The 25,789-nt window shown below is 38.3% G+C and overlaps 2 protein-coding genes and 1 pseudogene across 3 annotated transcripts in view; 2 read left to right on the plus strand and 1 right to left on the minus strand.

The window, feature by feature from the left end:
* Positions 1-643: 643 nt before the first annotated feature.
* LOC306849564 (pro-thyrotropin-releasing hormone-like) lies at positions 644-3,094 on the plus strand. Its single transcript, XM_079384697.1, has 3 exons — positions 644-782; positions 879-1,032; positions 1,702-3,094. The coding sequence occupies exons 2-3, from the start codon at positions 885-887 to the stop codon at positions 2,121-2,123; spliced, it is 570 nt and encodes a 189-aa protein (XP_079240823.1). The 5' UTR covers positions 644-782; positions 879-884; the 3' UTR covers positions 2,124-3,094.
* A 4,883-nt stretch (positions 3,095-7,977) lies between these two features.
* LOC306849920 (methyl-CpG-binding domain protein 4-like) lies at positions 7,978-19,349 on the plus strand (annotated as a pseudogene). The gene is made up of 6 exons: positions 7,978-8,053; positions 12,803-12,866; positions 13,163-13,297; positions 17,915-18,049; positions 19,117-19,192; positions 19,275-19,349. The product of its transcript is annotated as a methyl-CpG-binding domain protein 4-like (transcript).
* Positions 19,350-19,471: 122 nt separating this feature from the next.
* creld1b (cysteine-rich with EGF-like domains 1b) overlaps positions 19,472-25,789 on the minus strand; it is a 17,636-nt gene continuing 11,318 nt past the window's right edge. Inside the window, exon 11 of the mRNA XM_079385076.1 lies at positions 19,472-20,947. Within this exon, the coding sequence (XP_079241202.1) occupies positions 20,727-20,947 (221 nt within the window). The 3' untranslated portion in view covers positions 19,472-20,726. The remainder of the gene's footprint in view (positions 20,948-25,789) is intronic.

Genomic DNA, 25,789 nt, shown 5'->3' on the forward strand with positions numbered 1-25,789 from the left:
CATCTACAGGAGCCAATCATGTCTTAGTCAAAATAAGATCATCATATTATTTAGAAAGCTAGGCTACTTTAGTTTTTTCCAGTGCTTTAAGTGGAAACAAAAAACTGCAGGTACTCCCGATGCGCGAGGGAAATTGCGTTCTGGGGGGGGTCCCCCTCGGTGGAAATTGTGAGGGCACAGTGAGAGGCATATGTGAAAAGTGCTGGCCAGAAAAATGAATTACTAATTTTTAAATTACTACATTTTATAATCAGTTTGTTTTGTGTTATTTTATTACGGAGATTAGTTAATGGTGACCTGCCAGTGGACTGCGGATGAAAATTAGCCATAGGTACTATGCTTTCAATAAAAACATTTATGTTAAATACCCTTTCCAAATAAAGACAATTTTGGGGGGTTATCTGACTAGTCTAAAGAAATACATTTTATATGCCACTGTGTATGTTTTTGTATGTTTTATACTTTATGAATTGTATTGTCTATTGCATTATTGTCTGAGTAAAAAAAGAAAAAAGAAGCAGCGGTGTTTTATGAATGAACAGGATCTGTCTCGGCAGCACACCGCCCCCCTCAGGACACATCAAGCATGGCGTCACATCAAAGTCATGAATTCCGCCGAAATGACGTCAGAGGGTCGCGCGGAGGGGGCGAAGAGCGCCTATATAAAATATTCATGCGACTTTGAAACTTCACTCCACTAACCTCGGCCTGAACGGGACAGACACATCAGACGAGCGAGGAGCGCCGCGTTTCCAGCATCAACAGACTGCATCAGGCTGCAGGTGAGGCGAGGATGCTCTCATCTCAGTATCAGGTTATCTGTGTTTGCGTTTGCACCTGGATCACACCTGTAGTTCTGATGTGTTTTTGGCGAACAGGTAGTCATGAGGGCGGCGTGTGTGATCATCTTGGCCTCTCTGGCGGTGTCCATGTCACCCGGGACCCAGGCTCAGACTGCGGCGGGTGAGGGTGACCCGTTTCTGCTGCTCCGCTCCATTCTCACACAGATGGAGGACGAGAACAACAACGACGGTGTCTGCTCACACTCACATGCACTTAGGCTACTTAATAGAGTTAGAAACTTACAGCATAGCAGATCAACTACACATTCATTAAACTACTGCTGCGACATAAAAACCGTGTTCTCTTAACGACAGATCTTTTTGTCATAATATTACCTATTCATTCGATCACGATTGCAAAAAAATATATTTTTGATATTAATAACAGTAATAATCATTTGAAAGAAATCGTATTAATATGTTAGTATTAATAAGACTCACTAAATGGTGTAATGTATCGCTCAGCCCAGTATCCGCAAATCAATCATCGCTTCATTTATTTTATTTTTATTTATTTTTTGTAACACTTTAGTTAGTTAATTAATATTACTCAGTACTTAAATGTATAATTACACTGTAACAAGGACACCTAAAAGGACACATTTTTTGCATGTAACAAATGAACAATAAACACAAATTGTGCTTTTGTTGTTGTTTATTTGTTTGGATACATTTATAATCACTGCAACGAAACATAAAACCGGAAATCACAAGCACAAAGTTTCAAAAGAAACCAATCATACAAAATGATCCTCAGTAGAAATGATAGTGTTCTCCGTGGCATCATCAAGACAGTCAGAAATGCTCCCAGAGTTAGAGAAGTTCTGATGCGCGTGTAAACCCCTCTGTCTCTCTCCAGGAGAGCACACGGAGTGGCTGGAGAAGAGACAGCACCCCGGTAAACGCGAGGAGGAGGAGGACAGCGGCCGGCTGAGGAGGCAGCACCCCGGGAAGCGGCTGTCTCTGGAGCAGGTGATGCTGGAGGAGCCCAGCGCGCAGACCGAGCTCTCCAAGCGCCAGCACCCCGGCAAACGCTACCTGATGCTGCTCCACAAACGGCAGCACCCCGGCCGGAGAGAGCTGCAGGAGGCGGAGGGAGACTTCTCGGACCTGGCCAAGCGCCAGCATCCCGGGAAGAGACTGTGCGAGGACTGGACCGAGACCGGCTGCGATCCAGCCAGCGTCCTGCTGGAGCTCCTGGACAGAAGCGGCGCCGAGGAGAAGCGACAGCATCCCGGCAAACGCCTCGAGCTGGAGGACGATCTCACGGAGCGAGAGTGACTGGCAAAAGAGTTTGCTGAGTTGTCCGAGTTGTAAAAACGGATGAATACGTAAGTGTTTATTGCTTTCCACAGCGTCCGATTCATGGAAAACGATGTGTCCTTCACCAAGTACAGCATGTGCCTGGATCAGCATCCTTATTGATCCTGGAACAACATTCCAATCAACCAATCAGTATTGATGGATAACTTTTCAGGAAGTCTCCGTTTTCGGCTTACGATCAGGGTTCTTCTACACCCGTGTTAATCTGCTATCATTGCCCTCTGATTTTAGGAATAAATAATGGGTAAGGTCTCCCTTACGAAAAAATTAACCATGTTTTACAACAAATAAAACCATAACATGGTTACTACAGTTCAGCCATGGTAACCACAAATTAATCATTTTGATACACAAACGTGGTATTTGTAGTAAAACTGGCATTATTCAAATGGTAATCAATGCTCCAAAAAAACATGGTTACTACACTTTTACTACAATAAAACCATGGTTAATTTTCATAAGTGTAGTTTTAAGTCTAGTAAGTAGGTTAAAGTAGGTTAATTCTTTATCTAATGTTGATCCAGAAACATGTCTTACTTGGCCATACCACGGTGACAGTTTTGTTTTACTGGTCGCTTTCACGTTTCTCGTTTCGATCCAGCAAGAGTGTGTTTATCAAGCCAAACCCTCCGTTCATTGTGTGTTGTTTTTGGTCTGTACAGCAGCTGCTCCACATGTTTGTTTGGCACACAGCTGTGCTGCTCCATGAAACACTAATGCATGCGAGCAGAGAACATAGATCCGCAGATCTCCTTAGATTTGGTTTGCAAAACTATGAAACGGGTTGCCGAATATTTTTCTACAGTAGCTAGCTTAACTCTTGCATGACTTGACCTGTACATGATTTCATGATTTATTTTTGTTCTATTGATAAAGAGCATATAAATGATTATAATGTTGTACAATAAAATGCTTTGGATGAGAATGTCTGCTTTGGGTTTGAGCATCTATCAATCACAAGAAGGGAACACAGGTGAAATGTGATAGCACGCATCAGATGCCAAGTCAGGCAGAATCACACACACCATCGAAACAGAAAGAGATTGGAGAGGGCTGGGTTTATTTTTATTTCAAGCCAGTTAATGTTTAGTCACATGCCATTAAGATTTATAACAAAAAACTGCTTAAAGTGATGCAGTTTACTAAACACGCTAATTCTGTGATCGGGGCATGTTGTCACCTGCTGTTATTTTAAGACTGATTTGGGAGAAGATTTAAAAAATTACAATATAAACTGAAACATGTATTTCAGGCTTTTTAATGGCTTTTAAATGGCAATATAATGACAAATTCATAAAACAGCATAAATGGAAAGGTAAAAAAAAAAAAAGGATGGTGGCATTATTTTGGCCAGGAGAATGTGAAATTAATGAATTAATGACCTGACATGTTTGAAAAAATACATTAGCTCTCAGTTAAAATCTACCTTTATTTTATAGTTAACTCTCCTCTGAAATTGTGCCAGTGTGTTTTATTGTGTTCAGTTTTTTTCCAACGGATGCCATGGTGCTAAAGGAAGCTCAGTCGGGTGGACATATTCATAAGACATATAATGATTTCAGGCGGTTTTGATCTGGGTGTTTGAAACATCTGGCCCAGTCATCTCCTCTTTATTAAAATGCTCGGGCCGCATACATTAGTCATAGTGTGATGCAGGACCTCATAAGCTCAGCATTCAGAGCTTTGACTTGAAGGAAGCAGCAGTCCACGGGGTGTCCTTTAATTAGCGTTTGCTCTGTGGGTGGATGGGATCCGTTCCTTTGCTCCAGTTTTCAGTACACACATGAACTTGTTACACATGTCAAGCGTATCACACAATCATAATCAGATTCTTTAACTGATTGTGTCCCTCAGCTCAGTCTGCCAGCAGAATAAGTTTTAGCTAACAAATATAATCTAACAAGTATCCAGCCCTCAGAGACTCGCAGTGACGACAGTGCTTGATGATAGCTAACTATTTATTGAGTTAAAACTGATTACAGTGCCACAGTGGTTAACAGCTTTAATTCACATTAAAAGATCATTCAATAAATCACAAATATTAAATTATAAATACTTCAAATCATTCTTATTGTAGCCTAATAAACTGTGTCTCAGAATATAAGTCTTCCGGCTCAACGGGAAGGTGTTTGTAAAGGTCTGTGTGTGTGCTCTGTGTTTGCAGGGCCTTTGACTCATTCTCTCGGCTTTATAGGACGAATCCCTACTTTTATACATAATTCTAAGAGGGGAAATTGTGTGATGTTTCACACCAAAGACATACATTATGTAAACAATAATGGTGGAGTGGGCTTGTAACATGAGAGATGAAAAAAGCAGCAAATAGCCAATCCTCAAAACTGGTTTAATATGTCAATACAATAGTATGCAACAACACACAAATACTTCTTTCTCTTTGCTTTGATAGAGTCATTATGATTAACACGTTTAAGCAAAGGCTTTCTAGTGAGCTAAAAGCTTATTTGTGTAAGGCTGTTCTGGCTTGGACACACTTTCATTATAATGTATTTTCTGATTTTGTGTGTGTGTTCTATATAGATATAGAAAGATAGAGTGAGAGAGAGAGACATGAGAGGGGTCACACAAAAACAGTAAAACAGTCATTTACGGTTTCTTTTCTCTTTTTTTGTGAAGACACAGATTAAGATATTAAGATGATTTCCTGTCCCTTCACTGTCAGTCCATGCAACTCAACCTTTGAAGAACCCAAAAAGTCATAAAGGTGTCATAAAACGAATGCATATACATCAAATGTTTAAGTCTTGTCACTTTACATGATGAACAGATTTAATTCAGCTCATACAGCCGTGCCTCAGTGGTGGAAAGAGTACTAAGAAATTGTACTTAAGTAAAAGTATTGCTAATTAAGGAATAATTTATGTACAAGTACTGAAAAATAAAATGACTCAAGAGTAAAAAAGTAGTTTGTTGAAAAACTACTCAAGTTATTACATTACAAAGTACTTTAGTATTATTTTTCTATTTTTACCCAAAATAAGAGGATGTGAGAATGGAGCAGGGTTAACCCTAATAACACCCATGTACTGTAATGTCTGTTTCACAAGTGAGACAGATCAGACAAATGCATCAGATATCACTACAGCTGAATAACATACAGATAGAGACACTTTGACTGATGAAACGTCGTGGAAGACAATAAACACACAACTGCAACGCAACACTAACTGACATAGCCTGTATCACAGTATAGAATTTTATCAAATATATTTTCTGTCTCACTTTGACAAGAATCATGGAACCAAAGAAGCTAATGGTTTCCAACACAACTGATGTTATACAGTGATTTTGGAGCAAAACATGATGTAAGTGTCAGCAGATAGACACAGGACACAGAGGTAAGTGCAATACAATCAACAGGTTTATTGAGTAGTAGCAGAGGGGGAAGAGATGAGCAGAATGTCCAGGTAAGCAGGTGGGGAATGGGAATGTCTCTAGAGGCTTATCTGAGTGTGAATGTCCTTATTCCTTTTCCAGGGGATCCAGAGGAAACAGTGGAGCGTGGAGACGGTGGAGAACTGGAGCGGTGGAGAACAGGGATAGCAACACAGGAGCAACTGGTAAGTAGACAAAAGGTAAGTGGGTCAGGTTAATCAACATGCAATGTTTGAGACCAGACAGTGAGTGAACGGGAGGAGTGCAGGGATATAGTGCTGCTGATTATTACTGACAGGTGGCGGTGATCAGAAATCAGGGGATTGGGATCTGGTGAGTGTCATTGGTGGAGACTGCGGTGACTCTCTGACAGTAAGTCTCATAAATTGTCATGTTTGATGCTATGTTAAGCAAACATACTACCTATCCCTGTTGCAAGGAGCAACTGTTTTATGACTAATTTTGAAAACTACATTCACATACAATATGAAGTGGTTGTATTTAAGAAGGGCAAAAGCAAAGAAGGGTAAGGAAGGCTTTAAAACAGTGTGAATAGAAAGGTGCCACTAAAAAATAATGTGGGGTTTGGGTAAGGCTGGGCATCGTTTGAATTTTAATGATTCCGATTCTTGTCATTTCCTAATTTCGATTCCAATAAAGTAAAAAAATAATAATAAATAAAAATTAAAAAATCGTAGATATTCACATTTATTCTAACTCTTGTTGCAAAATATTTCATAGTTAGCTGAATACTATGAATGAAAATCAACAGGCTAAAGAACACTTACACAAGGATGTGTGCGGCAGAGAAAACATCCTGTGAGTCTTGACCTGAATGGTTTAAAATCACATTGAAAGTGTAGTTTGTTATAACAAAGGTGGACTCCAGGTACATATTTGGTAGGACAAAAAAAGCATTTTATTTAGCGTTAACCCATAGGCTTGGGAATCCAAAATCTATTCCAATTCTGAAACAGGAAGCTTAAGTTCAGGAATCATCTACTTGTTATAAAATTGAAATTTGTGCACATTTTAATATGCCTTCAACCATTCAAGCACAAGAAGACTCGTGCTGTTTTCTGTACTGCACACATAGGGGTGTAGCCATCATTTCAGAAATAAGCGGGACAGAAATGTAAAGAAAAAAAGAGGCTTTTGACTTTTGTCTAATTGACAGTCTTTTAATTGGCTAAGAAATCAAATACACTGCTGGACGTTAACCAATCATGTGTATTTTATCATTTTTGTTTCTGTATTTTCCTGATGACAATTTTAGTATTGGTTTATATAAACACAATATAAGAATAGAATAGTTTCTATACTGTAATGTTATGTCAATTAGCACTGCATTATTCATATATGTATTAGCTGGAAATGACCTGAAATGACCCTTTTTAGGTACAGCAATAGCGGGATGCCTTTGTCCTTAATATTAGTGTTTAGTGCTCTGTAATGTTCACATCGTCACATTGTTGATATGAATAAATCTAGTTTCTTCACCCATGTACACACACACAGAGAACTGCATCTGATTGACAGATAAATCATGGTTGATCTATGAGCCAGATGCTCATCAAAATGTTGAAGTTATTTTAGCTTCGCACGTTTAGTTTAACTGCACTGTTAAAGAGGATTTCTACCATTCAGCTGAACTATGTGCATGTATTTTCGACACTTTCATTGTTCTTGCTCCAGATCCATGCATTAACTGTCCTTCTATCAACCGAGTTTTCTATTTACTAATACTGCTGTGTGCTCTGGTAATATCAACAGTCTAACCCATTTAAGGAGATGACAAAATTACAATTTAAAATCACAGCATATAGCTCACATTCACTAAAACCTTGAAACGATGCTGATTCAAAACGACAACGATTGACCGTCAAAGCAAAGTGCGTTTGACAGGCCTTAAATGGCTAGAAGTGCTGGATGACTTTTTTGTAATATACAGTGTATGTGTATTGGGCTGTAGTGTATGAGGCTATGAGATTATTATGAGACATCATGACAGTAAACTTTATCTCTCATCTGATGCCGCTCACTAACATTGCTTTTAAAATAAGCCCTAAAAGGTGATATACCTGGGATTATGGGTCACATTAATTCAAAGATCTTTACAGCGCTAATCATTTCCCCCACTTCTAATTCATTTGAGGAAAGACTTTGGGAGGTGTAATTTACTTCCACTATCATTAGGGGGCAGATTTGGCATTATTGATATAAGCGTAGGCTACTCCTACATTTCTTTTACCACTTCAGTGTATGCCCCCCCCCCTTTTTTTTTTTCTACAATGTCCCTTTTCATAACTTTTGGCAAACTGATATCTAGCTGTACTTCTAACAATAAAACCCACCTTATATGTCAAAGAATTCCACCACTGCACTGAACTTCTGGACTCTTCTGACTTATGCTCCAGTTATGAATTACATGTTCACTCCATCACAAACTGATGATGCCATCAACATGTGGACTGTTAATGGGTTTACCTCACTGAGTGCGTTCTTTCTTTTGAGGAACTCGGCATTAGTTTAACATCCCTCATAGGGCTGTGCGATTAATCGAAATCGAATCGTACTTGCAGTAACACCGGTGACAGTAACACATGCATTTTACAGAATGTCTGCTGCAAGATATCAAACCACATGTTGTCAGTCATGGTATGCTCACTAAATTCTAGTCGAATCCATTTATATTCTAGTTTTTTACAGGAATTAAAACAATAAACGGCTCATACCAGTGACATCGACTGAAAGCTTCATATGAAATCATGAGATAAATGAGAGAATTTCTGATAACTGAAAAGAAACAGTGGGACTAACATGGGCCTTTTTTCATAGATCATCAGGAAATAGGAAGAAGGAAGTCAAGTGATGTCATCAGTGTGATTTTAATTTTAAATTGTTTTATTCCAAAATAAAAGACTTTTGTTAAACGGCAACACCAGTGACACAACTCCAGGGGACCACTATTTTCATTATATATTTTATAATATTTATTTGGCATTTAGTTTTTTTTATGCCATTTACATCATATAGTTATGAATAGACTTTTGTATTTTAAATGGTAGAAAACCCTGTTTATGACCTCAGGATAAAGAATAAAGTACTATTCCTCTGTACATGGCTGTGGGGATGAGCACTTTTGTGGTACTTGGAAGTCTATATAATTAATAAAAATATAATAATAATGCCACATTGATGCTCAGGAAGGTGTAATTGTTCAAATAACATATGGTTTCATTTTTAAATATAAAAAATGTGTAATCCTAACATGTATTTCAATTGTAATATTTCTGTAAAGTCTAGGGACAGAAAGGTGGATGTTTCTGTAGAAAGACAGTTAATAATGTCCTCAGTTTTACCATCAGTTCAAGCCCGAGAGGGGAACAGAGTCACGTGACAGACACAGTGATGATGCTCGTATGTGTTTGCACACAAGCAATTTAAAATCGCCATGGCAATATCTTTCATTGTGGAAAAACACCTGCTAGTCTGTTTCTCAAAAGAACTTCTCTTCTTCCGAGTGCTCAGGGTTGCAAAGTCATGCACACATAAGGATTTTAATGAGTTTACACACATTCTCTGTCTCATGTGATATCTCCCATCTCTGGTACTTTCTTCTGGAGGCGATACACAGTCACATAGACCACGAGCTCACAAATGAAGCAAAGTTACTTTCACAAACATGCAAAATATCTTCTTCAATTGTTTTCTATAAGATAAATAAAGCATTGCATCACTGTCAGTCGTTTTGAATTACACACATGAATTGAATGAACTGATGAATTTTACTCGTAGCATAGGTTATGTGGGTTTGTTGAATATGTTGGTTTAATAATATTTGTTAATAAATCATGTGTTTTTAATTAAGATATTTTTGATAAATCAGGACGGGCCCACTTTACCTGGAAAAATCTATTTGTCTGGAGTGCATGATCTCAAATATTGTTTTTGGTTTATCTTGCAAATGACACAATGTATGAACTGTATTCAAATTGAAGTAATATAGCTGGACCTTAAAGTTAAGAACAACAACAGAAATGTCCCGTAAATCTTCAAGGGTTTAACTCTAACTTGTTCAGTGTTATCTGAATTACTCCTTCAGAGTTCTGTGAATTATTATTATATATATATATATTATCACAGTTAATATATTAAAAATAAGAAAACATTGGTTTGGGATTCTTTATTTTCGTAAAACACTGTATGAATTTTCGTTTGTTTTATATTTTTGTTTTAAAAAGAGTTATTATCCTCTGAAGCACTAGGTGTCGACAGAGCAGAAGTGTTCAAACCCCAGCGCGTTTCTGAGCTTCTGCAGTGAGAAGCCCTTCAGGTTCCTCTGAGATCTTCTTGTGTTTTAGACTGTGATGATCTGTGTTTGAACACAGTTTATGCGGCGGTCTGAGGTGATTTCACAGGTGTTCTGGATCTCATCAAACACCTGGGGCCAGTTGTTCAAAAACTTTCATCTGGATCACAATCATCTGGATTTGGAAATCCCATGTTATGCTGGATCAGGAAACCCATTTTACTTTTGTGCAGAAAAAAAGCCCCTCAAGGGACACGATGATGGGGAAAAGCCAATGTTTTGCATTGTATTTACACAAATAACTACTTCTCCATCTCTGATGATTGTAGTTTACAATCAGTAAACTTTACAGTAAATGTAACATTTTTGTTTGCTGTTTAGAGATGTGGGGATATATTACATGTTACAAATGTTGTATTTTTGAACCAGTTTTAAAGTTTTAGTAAATTTTTGCTCCTAGAATCCACCCTTCTGCTGGGATCAGAATCTTCTTTTTTCTTTCTAAAACCGTTTTAACACAAATTGAGGATTTAATTATCCAGATCAAACCGAGATTGGATTTTGTGATCTAATCTGAATTCAGAATCCTTTTTTTCTTTTAAACAACCCATTTTCAAGATTCGATCCAATCCGATCAGATGATGTTTGAACAGAAGATCTGAAGTCTGCAGGCAGCCCGACTTAAAACATGAACGTTTTACTGAAGAACATACCGAATCTGTATGTTGAGTCTTGGAAAATCACAAAAAAAAAAAAAATTCATAAAAACAAGCAGCAGTGTTTTAATGTAGAATTATCAGAGAAAATATCTGCCTGTTTAATATTGTGGGAGGCCTTCAAGTCATGAGGACTGAAAATCACCCTAGAAACCACCTAACAACAGCCTAGCAACCAGCCCACAACATAAAGATAGAACAGAATCCAATCAGAAAGCGACAGAAGATGGAAGCATAAAAAACGCAGTCCTGGCGTAGCACAAAAGGATTTGGACACTATCATCGCAATTCTTCCTGCCATTACCAAAGACTGGGACTTTGCCAGTACTTCAAAGCCTTAAACAAGTACAAATAATTACAAATTATTAAAAGAATAGTTTTAAGGAAATGTAATTTTCTTATTTCTTTTGCTTTATTTATTTATTTAATTTGTGTATATATATTTTTATTGTTTTTTGTTTATTATTGTATTTGATGTAATTTATATGTTATTGCCCTTGTATGTTCTTTGTTCTAAAATTGCAATAAAAAACATATATTGTTTATTCTGAAGTCTCCAGAGATTGTTCACAGTCGGCACTCTGGGTGAAAATCTGTTGGTGTGTGGTGTGCTATCTTTTTTGTCCTCATACTTGTGGTATCTCACATTTTGAAGATCTTATAAGATTTTAAAAATCTTTTAGTGTGTACCCAGCATAAGCATGTTTAAAAAAAATGACTTAAATGTCCTAATTGAACTATGGCCTAATCCTGGTTTAGTCTGTGAAACCAGGCCTGTGGCTCTTAGAAAGGCTTAAAAGGCTCAATTCTGACTTCCACATTTTAAGGTTTTAAATAAAAGTAAAAAGTCTTAAAAAGTCAAAGTCATGGCATTAAATGTCGCATGCACTGCAAAAAAAAACTATATCTTTCTCAGTATTTTTATTTTTCAATACAAATATCTGAACATCCTTAAAGTGCCCCTATTATGGTTAATTGAAAATGACCCTTCATGCAGTGTGTAACACAGCTCTGTGAATGAAAACATCCTGCAAAGTTTTAAGTCTGAAAGTGCTCCGTGTATAAAGATACTGTCTCTCAAAAGAGTCGACTCTGAATCATTGAAACGAGTCGTTTTTAAAACCAATCCCAAGCTGTTTCATGTTGACATTAACATGAATCATTAGCATATTTCACGCCCACTTGTTGATCTTTTCGCTTTGGACTCAATGAAAATGCTAATTAATTATTTGCCACTAGGTGGCGCTTTTGGAGCAGTTTCCCCGGTAAGGCTGTACACAAAGTAACACTGCCCTCACAAACACTGCTTTAAATTAAATCAAATCACCGCAGATTAGCGTCATATGACGATTTTTGGTCATGGACGATAAAGTGTTAATGTTTAACCTTGCTGGTTAAATGTTAAACGTGCACTTTTTCTGAGCGCATACACCTGAAGCACGCGCACTAAAAAGCCTGTCTAAGAGCGCCTGATTACTCAACTAACTTATCTTTTGCGCTAATACTGTCAAAACACACAAGGTTTACATACAGACTCAGTTGGTTATGTATAAAATGAAAGTAAAGATGAGAGAAAAACTGTATATTAGATGCGTGCAGCTCTTAAAGGGACAGGACACTAAACATGCTGTCGACTGTCATTAAAGGGATAGTTCACCCGAAAATGTAATTTCTGTCATTATTTACTCACTCACATGCTGTCCCAAACCTCTATTAATTTCTTTCATGTGCTGAACATGCATGATATTTTGAAGAATGTGCGTAACCAAACAGTTGCTGGTCCACACTGACTTTGATAGCAGGGGAAAAATACACTGAGGACCAGCAACTGTTTGGTTACGCACATTCTTCAAAATATCATGCATGTTCAGCAGAAGAAAGAAACTGATTCAGGTCATTTTGAGTATTGAGTATTTTTGGTATTAAATAGGATTCGTTTGAAAGAAGAAAGTCATATACACCTAGGATGAAACATGGGCTAATTTTCATTTTGGAGTCAACGATCAAGCTTTTAAGGAATTCATAGGAGTTTAGTGAGAATTGTTTGTTTGGGTTTCATACAGCACTGAACTGAAATATGATCTAGTGTCTAGCTTTAATAATAGTCATGCAAATCAAAAGTCATTTAATCACCTGAAAATGTCTGAAAATGTCTGAAAATGGTTTTTGAACTTGTGAATGGTTGTGTTTTTCATCTGTAATGTTTTTGTTTTTAGGGCTGAAGTTATTAGCAGAGAAACGGAAGACGAGTCCATACTTCAGTGGAAGGAATGAGGATAGGTGACGGGTTTTAACCAGGCCTGACGTGATGAGAGCAGTGTTTCCCTCCATTCAATACAAGTCTGATTCAGTCGGACTCAATGTCATGTAAATACACTGAAATTACACAAGTCTGTTTGCTTTTGTGAAGCTGAACTAACAGACCTAAATGAAATGATCTGGTTGTAGTTGTAGTGCATCGTCCAGCACTTTCACTGTTAGCGTGGCGTGGACACACGGTTCGTTACAGCGTGTCTAGTTAGGTACGCACATTTATAGCGCTCAAAGGCGATGAGTTTAAAAGCGTTCTTCCTCAGCTCTCAGTCCTCCGAAGCGCAAGGCCTTCAGGAAGTGAACTCCGCTGCGCTCGCCCTTCAGTCTGGTGCAGGAGACGCTGTTTCACGACCCCTGGAGGCTTCTGGTGGCCACAATCTTCCTCAACAAGACCAGCGGTACACCAGCACATGCACAACACCTGTCCTTCTCATGGCTGCGCTCTGAACACAGAGATTTGAGCAAATTGTAGGGCAGCATCGCCCTTCATAAACAAGGTTATCCCGTAACGCACTGTAAGGAGCTCGGTGTGGATGTCCAGTTGAGAGAAATAATGAACAAGTTTCACTATAGACTCAACATCTGTGTGTGCACATTCTGTCTTAATTATATTTTTTCACCAACGAAAGTGAGACGATAAAGAACTAAACTCGTTTTCAATAACAAAAACTGATGAAAATCTATTGACATTTTTGTCAATGAATAAAAACGAGAAGAAAATGTTAGGGAGGAGGATTTGGTTCGAGATGGATTCAGAACAGTGTCTTTCACACAGCGCACAAGTACTCTTTCAGATCTCATGAACAGAGAAATGCACACAAAATGATGTCGAATTGTCCGTTTTGATGATTATTCACGTAAACACAGTCGGTTGTGTGTTATGTGAACGTAAACAGTAGGGAGAACATACATCAGTACATTGCATCTGTGCAAAAAAAAATAATTTTTCGATTAATAATTTTTTTTAATGACGTCGATTCGATTCGCAAAAGCCGTGAATCGGTCTTTTCCGGTATTTATTTCAGCACACATTTAAAACAAGATCTGATTAATGTGATTCTTATGATTAGTCTTCTCCACGAGATATCCTTATTTACCGTGCGCGATGTAACAGCAGAAAGCCTGCAATTCATTCAGTGTTTATCATGGAGATACTGTTGATGAGAACCAAGAACAAAGCCATACGCGGGATTCGTAATGCTCAGCTGAAATGCTGTAGTAATGCTATAAACCTGTGGAAGCATCTGATATCACGCATAAGGCGCCATGATTTCTGCAATCAATCAATCAATCAATCAATCAATCAATCAATCAATCAGTCAATCAATCAATCAGTCAATCAATCAATCTGTCAATCAATCAATCAATCAATCAATCAATCAATCAATCAATCAATCAATCAATCAGTCAATCAATCAATCAGTCAATCAATCAATCAGTCAATCAATCAATCTGTCAATCAACCAACCAATCAATCAATCAATCAATCAATCAATCAATCAATCAGTCAATCAATCAATCAATCAATCAATCAATCAATCAATCAGTCAATCAATCAATCAATAAATCAATCAGTCAATCAATGGAAGTTTCAAGTTTCTCACAGCAACCCGTCAAAATAAAAGTTTAGTTTAATGTTAAGAAACTGTCAGAATATACTACTACTACTAAATATTAATAAATCTTTATCTTTAAAGGAATAATCCCATTTGTTTTCTTTTTCATTTGAACAGTAAACCTTTAACAGTAAACTGTGCAACACTTTGTTTGCCAAAAAATAAAAAGGTTTAATTTTTGATTAGGATAAATTAAATTAATATTTAATGCCTTCATCTGATTACCAGAAACATTAAGAAGAACGTTTTATAGGGCCCTATTATTGTTTAAGAAAAGACCCTATACAAAAAAAAGAATAGGTTTAAAATACAGGCCTGTGGTTCTATTCACTATTTGTAACTTTACTGTTCATTTCTTAGAAATATCAATAGCTTTTGTATTAAAACTATATAATAATAATAATAATAATACATTTTATTTGTAATGCGCCTTTCTTAAACTCAAAGCGCTACAACACGTACAAACAAAATAACAAATCAACTAAAACTACATAATATCAAAATAAAATCACAGTAAATAATCACAAATTAAAAGCTTTACTAAAAAGATGCGTCTTAAGAAGTTTCTTGAAACAATCCAAGGAAGCCGCATTCCTAATGAACGCAGGTAATGCGTTCCATAGCTTAGGCCCGTTATAAGAAAAATCCCCCCACCCCATGGTTTTTAATTTACAACGAGGCTGATACAAGGAGAGACAACCAGCAGAGCGAAGAGAGCGAGGAGGAGAAAGAGTGACCAAATCACAGATGTAATCTGGAGCCACCCCATGCACAGCTTTATAGGTTAAAATCAGAGTTTTAAAATCAATACGTGATTGAACTGGGAGCCAATGAATTTGCTGGAGCACTGGGGTAATGTGATGGTGTGCAGATGTATAAGTCAAAACTCGCACAGCTGAGTTTTGTATATATTGCATTCTCTTAACAGAACTTGCTGGTAAACCCCCAAAGAGAGAATTACAATAATCAAGCCGTGATGTGATGAAGGCATGAATTAGCCTCTCAGCATCAGGCCTGGAAAGAAAGGGTCTAATGCGAGCAATGTTACGAAGATGGAAAAAAGCAACTTTAGTTATGTTTTTGAAATGAGAATTAAAAGTAAAAAAAAAAAAGCATCAAAAATAACGCCTAAATTACGCACCTGGGCATGAGGAGATATTTGAGTATTGCCAACTGAAAGTTTAAAATTACTGCATTTATTAACATTAGATGGAGTGCCGATTAATAACATTTCGGTTTTAGAACCATTTAGCTTTAGAAAGTTGTGTTTCATCCATGCTTTGATTTCCAACAAACAGGCAGAAAGAGTCAAAGAGGAAGTAGTGGAATCAGGCTGAGTGATAAAATAAATCTGGGTGTCGTCCACATAACAATGATAACCCAGGCCGTACTTCTGAATAATCTGTCCAAGAGGTAGCATGTAAACACTAAATAAAACAGGACCCAGAACTGACCCCTGAGGGACACCCTGACACAAAGGCACAGTCTGAGATCTGTTAGTACCCAGGTAAACAAACTGAGAACGTTGTGAAAGATACGATTTAAACCAGTTCCACACAGTTCCAGAAAGACCAATCCATCTATGTAGTCTGTCCAATAATATGCTGTGACATATCGTATCGAATGCAGCACTAAGATCTAACAGAACCAAAATGCCACAAGCCCCAGAATCGGCTATAATAAGAAGGTCATTTAAGACCCTAACTAAAGCAGTCTCCGTGCTGTGTCCAGACCTAAACCCAGATTGAAAAGGCTCCAGTAGGCTGTTTGTGTAAAGATGAGTTTGGAGTTGGCTAACAACCACTCGCTCAAGGACTTTTGCCAGGAATGGTAAATTAGAAATTGGCCGATAATTAGACATCACAGCAATATCACTCAGGCTTTTTTAGACCCGGTGTAACTGCTGCCATTTTTAAAGCAGGTGAAACAATCCCTTCACTGAGTGAGGCATTGACAATAGCAGTAATGTGGGGTACAATAACAGACAAACAGTTTTTCAATACAGTAGTAGGGAAAGGATCCAATATACAAGTAGTTGAATTCATTGACAAAACAAGTTTGGAAATGAAATCAAAACATCTGAATCAATACCCAGCCCTACATCTGTGTATCCGGACAGCAGCCTAATTTAGTTGCTATTGTCCGAGCCATTGATGTTAATCACACAACAGAAGAAAGAAAATCACTCTCTTGACTGAATCACTTTAGTAGCCCTAATAAAGATTCATGTTCATTTATTTATAGAAATATGTCCGCTTGAAAGAATGAAGAATATGGTAAACAAGTTGTAATAAAGAATGCATAATTAGCTTATATAACTATTAGTATTTCACTGAGAAAAAAAATATCATGTTCTTGCTCTTCATGATAAGTGGTTTGATTTCATTTTAAACCAAAGCCATGTTGTGTGCAGTTAAATCACTGTCTATCATGATAAAACTAGTGCTGTCCAATGATTAATCGCATCCAAAATACGTTTTTGTTTACATATGTATGCTGTGTATATTTATTATGTGTATATAAATACAAACACATGCATGTATATATTTCAGAAAAATATGTTGTTTATATATTAAATATATTTATGTATAATATAAAATATTAGAATGTAAATGTATAAACATGTAAATATTTTCAAAACATTCTGTAAGTGTGTGTATTTATATATACATAATAAATATAAACACAGTACACAAAAACTATTATTTTGGATGCGATTTAATTGCGATTAATTGTTTGACAGCACTAGATAAAACCTTAATATCAAACCTATATAATGAGTTTGGACATTTTTGAGAAATGCTTAAATGCATTACACTATAACTAAACCCATTAGATTTTAGTCGACTTAAGTCTTATGATACGTACCCCCGGTTTCACAAACAAGGTTTAGGCCTAATCTCAGACTAATATGTAAATCTGAGCTGTTTGAATTTAAAGAAACTTGCACTAACTGATCTTAAAATATATAAGTGCCTTTGTTGTGTCTCAAGATACACATAAGTATTGTTTTTTTCAAAGGCATGTTTATAAAAAGTACTTAAATGTCCTAATTGAACTACTGCCTAATCCTGTTTTAACCTAAACCCTGTCTTTGAAACCAGGCCGTAGTCGACTAAAACTATTCAGATGACTAAAATAAGACTAAAACTAAATGGCATTTTAGTTAAAAGACTATGGCCTGGTTTCACAGACAGGGATTAGACTAAACCAGGATTAGGCCATAGTTCAATTAGGACATTTAAGTCATTTTTATAAATGTGCTTTAGTCTGGGACTAGGCTTAAGCCTGGTCTGTGAAACCGGAGGAATGACTAAAACTAAATCAAAATTTGCTATCAAGATGAACACTGCTGCCCGGTAAGAGACATATTGTGGATGTGTAGCTGTGTGTTTGCAGGTAAGATGGTGATCCCGGTGCTGTGGGAGTTTTTCCAGCGCTATCCGAGCGCAGAGGTCTGGAGACTGCTGTCTGTCCTTCTGCAGCCGCTGGGTCTCAGCACGCTCCATGCCAAAACACTCATCTGCTTCTCCTGTGTGTACAGCCAATACAGCAGATTCCATCAGGAACGCTTCTAAAGCCAAAATCAGCATTTGCTCTTAATGCACTCACCCTCAGGCCAAGATATAGGTGACTTGTTTCTTTAGTAGAGCAGTAAAGAAGATGTTTAGCTGAAACCGTGCACATGCACAACAGGCCCTTACACTGCACACAGTGTGACCCATTAAATATAACTATAAAAAATTAATTAACAGTAGGGATGATATTGCATTTTATTGTTTTTTTTAATCAAATAAAGTTTAATTTAAAATAATTTAATTTGTTAATTTTAAATAAAATGATCACAAAAAAGTGTGATAATACTATTATATTTTAAAATAAAATAGGAGTATTAAATACAAATAAAATTATTTGATAGTAAACTTAAAAATAAAATACTAATATTTACTTGAATGGTGAATTTTCATCATTTTCAAACTTTAAATCAGCAAGCTTTTATTTTGGCGGGTTTCTGGGTCTCAGTTTTGAAAACAGCAGCAGATAGCCTAGACTTATGCTTTCAGTTTGAATAGAAATCTTATGCAGTGAAGTGTGTCTATCCAAAATGGTAATTGTGCATTAACAGATGTCTACCATGTCTGTATGCAAATGAGCTGTCTTGAACTTATACAGCGCATGCTTTATTTTGGTCACGCATGCTTATGTCTATTGAGCTCTTATGAAGCAAGCAACAACAGATTACAGCTTGTTTTGCACAGACCAGTCGTTTCACTTCATAAGACCTCAATATAGCATCAGGAGCCACATTCATCTAGTGTTTTCTGTACATGCTTATTTGACTCAAAGTTACAGCATCTGTTGACTTGCATAAACCATAAGTTCAGCTGAAAATCATAATGATTTGAATAAACTGTTAGTTTCAGCCAATATAAAGACTGTGGTGCTTACACGTAGTGCTGGAGGAAATCACAGTCACAATATATATCCTCAATGATTATGCTGCTGATATAAAATAGCCGTAGTTGAGATTGTTATTCAGTGCAGTGGACGTCTCATGATTGTGTGACATTGTCTTGTTCATCAGATGAGTATCTGAATAAATCCCATTGAGCTCCACGGCATCGGTAAATACGGCAAGACTCGTACCGTATCTTCTGTGTGGAGGAGTGGAGAGAGGTACAAACACTACACTACACCAGTTATGCTCTCTGCAGTAGCTGGATGTGTGTGTGTGTGTGTGTGTGTGTGTGTCCTGCAGGTCACTCCAGACGACCACAAGCTCAACGACTATCACGCCTGGCTCTGGAAAAACCAGGATTTTAATAAATCATAATGTCTGCAGTAGCATATGTGAATCAGTGAGATCAGCCGCTATCTTTCTCCTGAAAACAAGTAGTTTCAAATGGTTTCTATTGTAGAGTTCTGTGTCACTAGTTATTCATGAGAAAAGCAAGTCAATTAAATAGGTTTTTAATTAAATCAATGTCTTCCATCCTAACAACAGGTGATAAAACTACTCGAAGCATAATTCACATTAAGGCTGGCAGAGGTTATGCCCACATCTCCGCTGTCTATCATTATAGGGCATATTCACACTGGACAAAAAATAAATATTACAAACAAGACAAATAAAATCTGTGATGAAATATTTCCGCATTTTCATTTAAAGCAGAAGTTAAAGCATGCAGATATGATCAATACACAAAAGCCGCCTGTGCTGAAACTAAAAACATCTGTCAAAGAAATGACTGGAAGGCCACATGTGCTGAATCTGCAGGTACAGTACACTCAGCTAAACAGTAAATCACATTCATTACTGTATTCTACCAATTGCATATTTAAAACAGGGTTCCCACAGCCAGAGAAAATCAGCTAGCTTTAAAATTGTGGTTTCAGTGTTTTCCTGGTTGTGATATTTAGAAAAAAAAGTGAGTAAAATCTCAATAATGACTAGGCCTACACATTTTCTAATTGTGCTTGCGTTGTGAAGAGTAAAATTGAAAGCCACAGTCATGCCTTATTTGTTATAGGTCAATGAATCTGCTGAACAAGTTCACTGGTCTATATAAAATAAAAGCTTATCCTTTGTTAATGGAAATTCATTGATCAAAAATTGTGGGAACCCTGTTGAAATTGTTTTGCCTTTGATGTTGAAGACACTACTTTATCTCTCTCACACACACACACACAATCACATGGTCCTGGTTTGAGAGCGAACACACTGGACATCTTCTGTGACGGTGACGCATTCATGCATTTGGGAGCATTTCAAACAAGACTTCTGGAGCGTCCTTTGTGCCAAAAACATTGTCAAGCTTTGTCACTTCAGAAATCTTTAAAATAAATAGTTTTATGCATTGACGGATTTGAAAAAGGAACACAGTATCCATGTATAAATGGGCGTAATTGTCAATAATGTAGTGGGAATGCCGGTATGTACAGTACCTCTACCTGAATGGGTTGCATACAGTACGTCTCTTGAGGTTTGGCCAAACATATCCATTACTAACCGTGCGGAGTCTCATAAATACAGCAGCAGTTGAACTGTTGAAACACAGTGTTATAAACGAGCGTCATCATCCACAGCGCTTTAATCAGCAGCACTGCTATTGCTACTCCAAATGTCCCTGATTGACATGCATTCCCAGAGCCGTGGCGCTCGCCAAACCCAGAGCTTCACGTTTCTGTGGCGTCACCCTGTCGGAGTCCATCAGCGTCCTTTAAGAAAGCCATCCAGCACGCGGTCGCCCTTCTCTGAGAGCCAGTATCCTGCCATGGCAGCCACTCCTCCGATGAAGATGGCCGTGAAGACCATGTCTCCTTTGGCGGCTAGAGTAGCGAGAGCACAGATCACCACGCCGAAGAACATCTGCTGGAGCACGAGCACCTCGTCATCCGTCATGTCATCAAACAAGCCCTTCTCTGGCCCCGCTGTGAAAACACAAACCGAGGAGGTTACACAGCATGTCGTTCAGGTGTGTAACTCACACTTTATTCATGTATGATGATACGCCTGTACTGGCTACATGAGCAGTGTTTTCTCAGTTTTAGCACTGTTTTAGTACACTAAATGAGTACCTGCTAAACTACATTTACACGGATCATCAATGGATCAATGATGTCATGCTTAACAAAATACATTAAAAACGCAATTCATACATACAATGACTAGTATGCACACAGTCAAAATTTCAAGATGATACAAATGTCCTAACATAAAAATTGTAAAGATAATTCGCCATAATCACTTTACTGTTTCTTCAAACTGCTTGACACTTTAAAATGGTACGTGGTGACCAAAGTCATGTGATTCATCCAACATGTAAAGAAAAACCCATGTGACTGTTTGTCAAGGTCAATAATTTGACTTGGTTAATACAAGCCAATGTTAGCTCAGGTCACCCTTAATGATATTTATGAATTATAATAATAATAATAATAATTCACCCAAAAATTCTGTCATCATTTAGTCGCCCTTACGTCATTCCAAACTATAAAAAGATACTTTTAGAAATGTCTTTTTGTTCATTTTCAATGGAAGTCAACTGGTGTCAATGTTCATTGTTTAAAATATATTTTATTATGTTCCTGAGAAGAAAGTCATACAGGTTCGATCCTGGGGTCTCATTTATAAAGCGTGTGTACGCTCAGCTTAAATCCACGCCAGCACTCATATTTGTAAAAACTGTCTCTGATGTGGAAAAGATCTCATTTCATTTTATGAATCACACGTATGCATATTTGAGAGATGATCGTAAGATCAATTTTAGAATGGTTTCTGTGCAACATTTTATAAATGAGGCCCCTGGAACCTTAGCTGATCCTAGGTTCACTGGAGAAGATGGCCACCTCATCGGGTGCATTTTCAACCAGGGAAGTCTAGGGGCCTGTGTATCCTGAAATATTGAAGACATTGAGGAAGATCTTCAATATTCAAGGGGCCAAGATTCCTACTATTGAAGAACAAGGAATTTGATGCCTGGGACAGTGCTGTGACTACACTCTTCAAGGACAGCACCAATCTTAAAGATACCATAGCTCAATTGACCATTTGGCTCAAGGAAATTGGCAACAGCCAGCTGCTTGTGAGGTTTAAGTGGCCATTCCTGCTATATTATTACCCTTTGACTCCGGCGGAAGCGATGGAGAGGCTGTTTAGCAGATTTGTGTGGAGATGGCTGGGTGTTCCTCGACCTTAAGCTCAGTCAGTCTGCACAGGAAGACCTCAGAGCTCTGTTTACCAGTCTCATGGGTGGTGGAAGAATTCAAGGCCACCAAGGCAAGGGCAGTCAGCACACTACCACTGTCTAAAGATGAGAAAGTTCGACATGGACAAGCCAACCAAACCAACTGTCAAGTGTGGCATGAAGTGGAAGCCACACAAGGCAGTGAGGGAAGCAGAATCAATCGTACTGGAAACATCAGGAAATCATTGGCATGGTCTGCCAAGGATGACTGGGACTGGGAAACTGAAAAACCAAAAGGCCAAAGGCAGGAGGACACATGTATTGCAGAGAGTCCCAGAGGCTACAGAAGAAGACCGGCTTCTAAGAGCAATAGGGTTTGCCTAGTGGCAATGGCACTCGAGCATTCGCTGTCCTGGAAGGAGCTCTGGAGTGCTGACCAAGGCAAACTGACCTTCTTCTTGCATGCTGCAGCTGACCTATTTCAAACTCCAACCAACCTAAATATCTGGGGCCAGGACGAGGATCCATCCTGGAAGCAAGATGTCCCAAGGCAGTGGGAGAAGGCCGCTACAGACGGAGACCTGACAAGGTTCATGTTGAAATTGTCAGAGGGTCAAAAGCCAATAAATATCAGGCACCACCTCCCTGAGTCGTCAGTTTCCTAAAGCAAGGAGACAAGATTCCAAAGTTAAGAAGAACTGACAGTACCCCGCCCTTTATTCTGTATCAAGCATCTTGACCTCAAAAAGAAGCTTGTCTACCCAGAGGAGGTGGTAGTGACTACACTTCGACCAGACATGGTTCTTCTGTCCAGGAGCACAAAAACCATCTTGGTAGTTGAGCTCACTGTGAGGACAGGCTAGCCATCTCTCATGAGCTGAAGAAAGCTAAGTATCAAGATCTGATCGACGAGGCTTCTACTAAAGGATGGCATGCAGCCACAGAAGCATGGGTTAGAAACTAAACGCCTGAGAAAGGCCACCGGGGAGATGGCAGCGGCAGCAGAGACTAGCTCAGGGTGGTTGTGTTTAAAGCCAGAGACACAATGCACGATTTCCAGCTGTCCAGACAAAAGATGGGCATCATGAAACAATCGAGATTTCTATGATCATGGCTCCTAATCGGTGCTCCTGTGTTGTACAGTGAGAGAAGTTCAAAGACGCCCTTTGACATGGTCTTGCTAACAAAGACAGCCTGCAATAATTTTCTGACAGTGTCAGAAATTCAGCATTATCATCGCACAGTGTTTGCTGCTACGACCCACGTTTACAACCCGACATGGAGCTAAAACTTAAAGGGGGGGTCTAATGCAATTTCATGCATGTTGAGTTATTTACGTTGTTAAAGAGTTGGATTCTCATGCTAAAATGGCCAATGTTTCAAAAAATTATTTGGATGTAGAACGGAGAATTTCTGTGCTAACTACACTCCTTCCGGTTTCGTTCAAGTTTCAGAAAGTTTTTTTTTTTTCGAGCATGGCTCTTTGTGACGTCATGAAGGGTGGAACTTCTTGTATGAGCACTTCTCCTGGAAGAGTGCGCCCATACACGCATCGACCAGAGCCAGAGCAGCTCATCAACGTGCTTCATCCGGCTGCACTGCACGGGACTCACTTGGGAAGAATGTCTCCAAAGAAGTGTGTTTTGTTTGTAAGGGAAAGATAACCTTGTTCAGCTTCCCAAAGAACCCAGCGTTACATAAACAGTGGATACAGTTTGTTTTTCTGGGCAGCAACGGAGTTTCTCAAGTGTGTTTGCTGACAAACGTTTTATAAACAAGGCCCAGTTCGACGCTGGATTTGTACATCGTTTGATACTGAAAGATGGAGCAGTCCCAGCTATAAAAGATACCGGTCATGATTCAGAACTGCAGACGTTGAGTGAAACGGCATCAAATGTCTCTGTTTTGTTGGCAATCAGCGCAAGTGCTCGTCACTCTTTAGCTCCGCTGTATCTTTCTTTTATAAATATGATAAAACTAAAACCTCTTTGGAGATATGCAGGATGCAATACTACTTTATAGGTACTCAAGATTAACACGAGATTGGGTGAAACTGTGTGTTATGCCCTCTTTAAAACTGCTTACCTCAAGCTCTTATCCCTTCCTCTTTCGCCGATTCCACTTTTTTTCAGCTCATACTACAACTGCCAAAGTGTGAATAATCCTGCTCTTTTTTGTTTACCACTAGCGCACGCTGATGACATTTTATTCTTCTATAGTAACATGCGTCGTATCCTACAAGTACAGGTACACAAGTTTATTAGACCAATGTTGCACAGTGTGATCTGCAATGATCTTATAGGATTGCTAAAATCGTGCGGCGTGTAGAAGGCTTTATGAGAGATGGCAGTTGGACCCCTTCTGTAGGGCAAGGCTGATCTGGCCTTCGCTGCCCCACTGCGTACAGGTTGAGGCGTGAAACACTCATGACCCCGATGAACCTGCTGAAGATGCTGAGGGATACCAACCATACGCGAACTCTGACCCCGCTGCCACCAATGACTACCATAAACAGGAATATATCACATCCTTAGCTTTAGGCAAAGCATCGCTGATGTTTATCTCACCTTTGAAATGACGTTAAGAGTAAATGATGGCAGACTGATTGCTTTAATATTACCATCCATCCATGCTTTGTTCAGCTCATTTTGTCCCCGAAAAAGGGCCTAAACGTTGAGTAATACTGTAGTGTGGAGAACTCATAGAAGCACAGGACAAGCTCTGAGGGATCAGGACAAAACTGCTGTATTGTAGTGTCTTAGTACTACAATCTAAACAGTAGGGATGCAATGATATTATAAATATAGCGATCTCAAAACTGTCTTGATATTGTCGTGGTCACATGATGATATAAAATGATAGGTCTTCTGGATAAAAAGTGTATTTTTTAAAATATCTTTGTTTTGGGCCATTATGTTTTGGCACAGTATCTCTCATCAAGTCTGTTTTTGCTGCGTTTCAGAGTAAAGCACACACTTCATTCAGACGATCAGCCGGTGATCCGGTGTTTTCTGCGTCTCAGAACGGCTCCGTTCACACTGAATGAATGCAGTCAACTCCTTTATTGCTCGTGCTGAGTTTAGCGAGCGTTTAGGAACACGACAGCCACCGGTTCGGCTTTATTTTCACGGCAGATGATTACAGCAATTCACTAGATTTGTAGTGAGATGTGTTTTTGTAAGCCTGTTTTCACTGAAGCTGGAGTTGTCCTTCAAAATAAAATCTTAGAAAAGTGCCGTATTAATGGCAGACAGCTAGCGGTTTAAATGAGTAACGCTACTGCGGTCCAGATTCAACATCTCTCTTTCAAGAGTAGAAACTAGGAAAGAAGTATTGTAATTTCCCTTCTGCAGGGTAAAGCAAAAATAATAGACCTATGAAATATTCATTTTCATTTATTTTGCAGTGCAATTGTTTTACAATATATAGCTACTATATTGTTATTATTATATTCTAATTAGTTTGTCTTCCTAAAACAGCAGTGTGAGTGTAAATTAGACTGAGACGGTATATCACAAATAAAAAGAGGCTTGAGTCCCCTTTAAAGTTCAAGTCAATTCAAGACTTTTTTTCTGAATGAAGTTTT

Source organism: Barbus barbus (assembly GCF_936440315.1).
Source record: "Barbus barbus genome assembly, chromosome: 29".
Classification (NCBI taxonomy): Eukaryota; Metazoa; Chordata; class Actinopteri; order Cypriniformes; family Cyprinidae; genus Barbus; species Barbus barbus.